Here is a 6,827-nt window from a genome sequence, read left to right on the forward strand (position 1 = left end):
ACACACACACACACACAGTCAGCCCTTTGGCAACAATGGCTTATTAGAGGGTTACCGACACGAGTATGACATCAAATGTCATCACACGACGGCGAGATTTCTTCTTGTGCTTTGTGCGCGGACGAGCGAACGCAGCGCGGCTGCGACTGAGTGAATTCCCACGCTCAGCTGTTTGCCTCGGCTGCCCATATTTGGGCCGGCCGGGGTGTCGGCTCGCTGGGGAGCCAGTCAGCTCTCGCTCACGGCGCCGAGCAACGGAAATGAGTCACACTGACGGTAACGTCACGCCCCTGCTGCGGCAGCGGCGCCGAGAGCGGAACAGAGAACGAGGAAGCAACGTGTGCTGACCATAGTAGCTCCAGCGCATCAGCAGGGAGACGCACGCAGCCGCGATACGAGAGGGGGGGGGACCGAGGACACGCACCGGCGCCTGGACATTCAGGGACTGGACACTGTTTGTTCGTTCGTTTGTTCGTTTTTTTCATTGTGAGTACAATTTTTGTGTGTTTTCTTAACTTTCGAGTGTGTGGTTTTGTGTTTGGTCTCATTTTGGTTCTTAATGTATGTTGTTATAATGTACGCCTGTTGGCTAGTTTGTCGTTGTCGAGTCCGTTACACTGTTCGGATTTTATTTTCGGTTATCATTATAAATCACCGGCTTTTATGCCTCTTTCGGTTAATTTTTAAGGGTTTCTTTTTTTCTTCTGTTTTCACTGGTTTATTACATCGTTGTTTCACCTCGAACTATTTCCCTTTGTACCAACTCACTCCTAACTCATTCTAACTGGGCATTTTTAAAGGCACAGCTCTGAAAATAGTTAAAAACGACCTTGTTCAGCTGGGTTAACTCGGTAGTGTATCTTTTCTACCGAAAATACACCAGTCGGTCTGTTTCTGCTAACTTTCTAAATTTCCACCGGGGGGTTTCCGCACTGCCAGAAAACCCAAATGTGTTATTTCCAGCGTGTAGCATTAAGTTTCCTTTGTCACAGCAGAAAGAAGGGGCAGATGAATGAATTAGCTTTAGTCTTTGATCGTTTTTTCTTTTTCTGGCTGTAATTGATGCCCGCAAGCAGCAACACACAAACACACGTGTCCCCTCCTAGGGTCGCACAGTTGTCCTCACTCCTTAGACGCGAAAAACGAGTCACCCAGGGTGAATATTGACGAAACCAGACAAAAGACCTCCTGCCTGTCCGTCAGTTACATCCGCAAACCGCTGCTCGGACCCGACTACACCGACCGTGACGTGAGAGGTGCGTTTGGCCTAGTTTGGGGAAACACATGTGAGGTTAATGGCAGGCTTAACACACCTTGAGTGCATCAACAAGCTGCCAAGTGGTCCAGCCTGTCCGCAGCCCCCAGTGTCTGTGTCGGAGCAGAGCACTGAAACTGCGGTATAAGCAGTAGGGGGGGGGGGGCACATCTCAGCCTGCCAATGGGCCAGGTTTTGGTCTTTGGTAAAATCAAAACAGTATCAGCAGAGTCTGTGATAATGACAGTAGGTCATTGTTCAGCAAACAGACAGGCAGTAAACACGGTGTGCAGACTGAGAAGCTGCAATCTGCTCAACATGGCTGGAAGGTTTTTTTTTTTATGACATGGCTGAGCCTCTGATTAGATCAAAGACATGACATTAATCAGTAATCAGAGACAACAAACACCATCAGTGGTGTCATTGTTTTTTTTAACTTCCTCTAGTATCTAGAAACTTTCATCTTTAATGTGGTATGATGCAATCCAGTTGGAAACATGACTCATGCTGAATCAGTAGTGATTCGTGCGGTGTTGCATGTTGTCAGTGAATACCTGGCCACAAGGGCAGAAATGATAGCAAGATAGTCAGAAGAAATTATTTTAACAGTGTTACGTGTTGTCCTGTGAAAGCCATGTAGCTCCATAACAGTCTGTTTAAACTTTGTCACTATGTAATTTCCCGGTAATCCAACAGGTTTTATAATGGTTTTGATTAGTTCAAAAAATAGGAGAACTTCTCCACCCATAAAAGAGCAGTTAATCCTTCGGTTTAGAGCTGAAATGATTAGTCAGTTAACTGATTACCCAACAGAAAGAAATGTAATTGTAAACAATTTTGATAATCAATTAATTCCTTTAATAATTTTAAAGCATTAATACCAAAGAAAATACTGGTTACAGCAAATGAAATGATGAATCAAGAACATTATGATCAGATGAATCAATAATGAAACTCATCATTAGTTGCAGTTAGTTAAGTTTATCTGAGTAACATCAAAATCACCAAACTTGGTAAAAAATATGAATTATTTTTTATCACCTTGACCTATAACGGAGAGTATTTCGTAAATTATTTCACATCTTATTCACAAAACAGTGCTAAACGACATAAACATAAAGGTATTATAGTCATTTTAAGTGTTAACTTGTGGGGCTTTAATGTTTTCCAAACCCAAAATGCTTTGAGACATCCAATAATGGCTCTGTCAGCTAAAACACCTTATCTGCTCTGAATTCCTGTGGCCTCTTTAACACAATATTAGGAGGAATTCAAGTACAAGGCCGCTTTAACATTCTTCACAGTCGTAGCAGAAATCCAAAACTAGAAAACACTCCAGAAAAACCTGTGTTCATGCATGTGTGTCAGACAAAATGACATCCTGCAGGTCAGCATTTTGCAAGACTTGTAACCCTTTGCTGTTGGAGACAGTTGGAATGAACATACTTAGCTGTTGCATGATGGAAAGCAAAACAGAGTTATATAACTGAGGAGGCAACACCATCAATGAGAAGAATACATGTAATTTGACCCTGCTTACCTTGCAGACTAATAACTGACTGGAATATCAAAGGTGCTGCTCGAACATCTAAATATAAGGCTGATAACACACTGATGCTCTCAAACTTCATGTAATGGCAAAACATATCTGTTAGGAATTTAAAGTTACTACTACTCTTACTTGTTGTGTCACAGGCTCATCACTGCTCTTAAGGGCAGGCTGTGGCTACATCTCTCAGGGCATAATAGTAATTTTTTCCCACAACACATTACACAAGTTGAAGCAATAGTGGTCTGTTTCAAGCCAGAATAACAAATGACTGTCCGCACCTCAAAGTTCAAGGCATGACTTTCTCGTCGGGGACATCAGCAGGGTATTAGCATGCTGCAGAGTTTGAATTGCCTTGGCCTTTATTGAAACAACTCTCCTCTCCTGATCAGGCTGACATTGGCACTCAACCCAAACAGACATGCTATCAGTAGGTAAACAGCACAGTGAGCTCTTTTGATTTGCATGTCAGGATACGTAGATGTCAACACAGCAGCGCTAGTTTGCATGTTGTTTGCCTGTATACAAACTTTAGCCTTTACGGACCATGGCTCTGTGTTAACAGCTGTTAATTACCCGGTTGTCTTTTGAACAGGCTTAACACAGAGTTCCCGCGAAGGTAATAAAAATAGAAAACTCGGGGGCAACTGTACAGGGAAGTGCTGTTATTGCTGCAACAGAATTTCCTGTTCCCCTGCCTCTCATCGAAGGGAAGTCACAGTCTGTTACCAAAAACTCAGATTACTGTGTCTTTCGGGGCTTTGGTTTGAGGAAAAACAAATGTGAGTGTAGCAAGTGATTACAGAGCCACATGCTCATACAGACACTCAGACATACCAAGATGTTTTGTTGGCAGCCTCAACTGATTTTCTTAATCCTCTGTTTCTACAGACATCATGAAAAGAGAGGTGAAGGTTGGAGTCAACTTCCTCAAACGCCTGGTTATGGCACGTGGCAACCTCGATGAAGCCAAAGCAGAATTGTTTGCTGAGAAGCTAGAGAAGCTTTTATGTGACAAATATGATGACCACTGGTACCCTGACTGTCCCAGCAAAGGCCAAGCATACAGGTAAATACCCCAAACTAAACTCCACCCATTTGCCACTGAAAGCAATGTTTTTCTCTGCAAAGATGAACTGTAACCCTTCACAGATGCATCCGGATAAATAATGGAGTGCTTTGTGATGAAGTGGTCCTGAAGGCATGTGAGGAGAGTGAGCTCACACCCAGTGAGCTGGGCCTACTGCCTGAGATCACATTGTGGATCGACCCACGGGAGGTGTGTGCAAGGTGAGTCACTGGGTGATGTGCTGAGGCATGGGCAAAAAATGAGACAGACAGACACGTTTCATCAACAACAGGGGATTTTCTGTCTAGCCAAGAATTGTGAGTAGGTGTCATCATTCTGTGATATGATGAATAAACATGTGAAACGTAGAAATATGGGTGACAGCAAAATGAAAAATCACTTGTGTGTGGTTTAAAATAATTGGCTCGCTCCTCACAGATCTGGAGAGAACAGCAGGCCCTTCACAATAGCCTGCTTCGAAGAGGAAGAGGAGGACGAGGATGGCGTGAAGGGAGAACAGGATGACTCCTCGGTGGACTCAGTAAACCTGGACACGTCAGATTACCACTCTGCTACCTCTTCCGATTGTGGTTCCACTGCGTCGAGTGACACAGAAGATGAGGCAAAGGATGGTGAGACGGAGGGAGAACAAGAAAAAGAAGAGAAGGAGGTTGTCAAGAAGGAAGCGGTGGAAGGCGACACCTACACGGTAGTGATGGTGCCCAGGGTTCGGAAGCGACACGGAGAAGGACCAAATAAAGTCAAATACGTCAGAAATTTGGTAAAAAAAATGTTTTGGTTTTAATGACCATTAAAAATTTTTTTTAATGATTGATAAATCTGCATCTGAAAATAGTCCCGAACAAATGTACTGATTACTCTTGTTTCAGTAACATTTGCCAAAAACTCCAATACCCAGTTGTTCTTGGAAATTACTGAGCATTTTTAAAAAAAACGAAAAACATAATATTTGTGACCAGCTTTTAAAGAGTTACTTCTTCAGTAGGGACAAGTGGGCTTGTGGCTAAGTGCCACAGACAGGAGAGGGAAGTCGGAAAGTATTGACAAACGAGCTGAGGCGTTGTTGGTTTTGGTCTTTTTATGGGATTTGTTGACAATATGAAAAATATAGAATAAACCTTGCCTTATCCTTCGAAGTAGTTATGTAGAAGTAATAGTGGTGTAGCAGTTTCCAACTCTTTTGGTTGGATTCAGTAGGGCAGTTTCATGATCTTAATAAGGAAAAATGATTGTTTTTAGAAATTCATGTCATTACATTTACAGAGAGTTCTCAGTCTGTGTAACTTATATAACAAATATATAACTTATATATAATAAAAACAACTATATGCGGTGACAAACAGAAGATACCATCCTAAGCTATTTATGTGATCAAGTTTCAGTATTGAATGTTCCAGAAAGGAACCACACCGAAATGTGTTTAACAACCATGCTGGAAAGTCTCCACCATCCCTGCTAATCTCTCCTTGCAATCTTTCTCTCTGCTCAGCTCCCTGCCAGCCTCCAGTACTTCTACCACCCTGCACCAGTTTGGCCTCAGTACAAGCAGGGCGCTCAAGTGTTCCTCACCACAGTGTGCGCGTCTCCGGCTCCGCCGCCTCCGCCCCAGAAGGTATTTGGCTACTACATCTTGCCGCAGCCGTCTCCACAGTTCATTCTGCCTCAGGCTACTCTGCAGCCATGGGGAGCTGTGAAGGGTTAGACCATCCAGGAACTGAGCGGTGAAGGCGGATAGAGCATTTTAAGCTCCTTCAACTGAGCCATGTTCTGTCAGGTCTCTGAGTTCAGCTAAACTTGGGCCAAAAAGAACATTTTCCCTGCAAAGCTCAAAGTCATTCCTTGAACAACCTGTTATAATTCATCTCTCCTTTTGAATTCTGGTGACTTGTAATTGACTGTTTGTACTCAGCACAGAGGTACCACTGAACTTGAGTGAAAACTTTTGTTTGTTTGTTTGTTTTTTAATCTGTCAGGTCTGCACTGCTAATTTTCTTTACATACTGTACATGTTAAGAATGACTTCAATCACTGGGTGCTTGGACTAACTCAGGGACTCTCAGCAATATGCTCAATGCCAAATAATTGTCTTTTTTAGGTGTTATTTCTGTTATGTCAATCTCTGTCAGTTCTCTGACCAGATGTAGTTTTTACTAAACTGCTTGTAAATAGTAGAGAACTTAGATACCAGATAGACTGATGCACACTTTCTAATATTACTGTCTTTTTGTTGTAATTTATTTGGCCACCAGTGGATGGCACTCAACTCAGAGCTAATACATGAAATTGTATATTTTTTTATTGACTGTGGCTGCTGAATATTGCAAATCTAACTTCGCAGAACACAAACAACGTTTTAAACTGCTCAAACTGTTTCTGTTGTAAACAAAATGCATAGATATTCTTCCTATTCAGGGATAATTTATGGCCTGCTTAAAGCTGTGTTTTTTTAAGTTTTTATTGTAAATAATTATCCTTGGTATGAAAATCTGCTACTGCTTTATATCCTGAATACAAACACATTTCATTCACTGTTTCTTATGTACTGAGATTATTTAATTTTTTGGATCCATATTTATTTACTGCCCATGCAACTTTGAAGCTCATCTGCTTGCTTAAGTATTGTTTTGCGTTTGCATTTAGCTTATTGCATCAGGGATGTACTTCTTTACTGCAGCCAATTAAATCAATTTATACCTGCAATTTTAAATTGTGTTCTCTTGCTTTCTTACTTAATCAGTACTTTTGAGTGCAGAGTTTGGTGCTGCGTTTTGAGTGTTGTCTGTGTTTTCTCTCATAAAAATATTTTGGACTTGACCCGGAAAGCACCTATCAGTCTGATCACTCTACTGAAACTCCTGCTGTCACTCAGAGCTTTGAGGACAGTCATTACCGTCAGCAGGACCAGCAGGATGCTGCAGCGGAAGGACTCCGGT

General features: G+C 42.2%; 1 protein-coding gene across 1 annotated transcript; it reads left to right on the forward strand.

Annotated features, from left to right (window-relative positions):
• Positions 1 to 348: 348 nt before the first annotated feature.
• si:dkey-79d12.5 (maternal B9.15 protein) lies at positions 349 to 6,586 on the forward strand. Its single transcript, XM_040117016.1, has 5 exons — positions 349 to 486; positions 3,696 to 3,873; positions 3,957 to 4,094; positions 4,312 to 4,654; positions 5,384 to 6,586. Exons 2-5 carry the CDS (start codon positions 3,701 to 3,703, stop codon positions 5,594 to 5,596), a joined length of 867 nt encoding a protein of 288 aa, XP_039972950.1. The 5' UTR covers positions 349 to 486; positions 3,696 to 3,700; the 3' UTR covers positions 5,597 to 6,586.
• Positions 6,587 to 6,827: the final 241 nt, after the last annotated feature.

Source organism: Xiphias gladius, chromosome 22 (assembly GCF_016859285.1).
Source record: "Xiphias gladius isolate SHS-SW01 ecotype Sanya breed wild chromosome 22, ASM1685928v1, whole genome shotgun sequence".
Classification (NCBI taxonomy): domain Eukaryota; kingdom Metazoa; phylum Chordata; class Actinopteri; order Istiophoriformes; family Xiphiidae; genus Xiphias; species Xiphias gladius.

Bases quoted from the DNA above. Each gene is read 5' to 3' on its own strand.
- si:dkey-79d12.5 (XM_040117016.1), top strand. From the start codon at position 3,701: ATGAAAAGAGAGGTGAAGGTTGGAGTCAACTTCCTCAAACGCCTGGTT. The intron at 4,095-4,311 runs GTGAGTCACTGG...CGCTCCTCACAG, and splicing joins CCACGGGAGGTGTGTGCAAG to ATCTGGAGAGAACAGCAGGC. The intron at 4,655-5,383 runs GTAAAAAAAATG...CTCTCTGCTCAG, and splicing joins TCAAATACGTCAGAAATTTG to CTCCCTGCCAGCCTCCAGTA.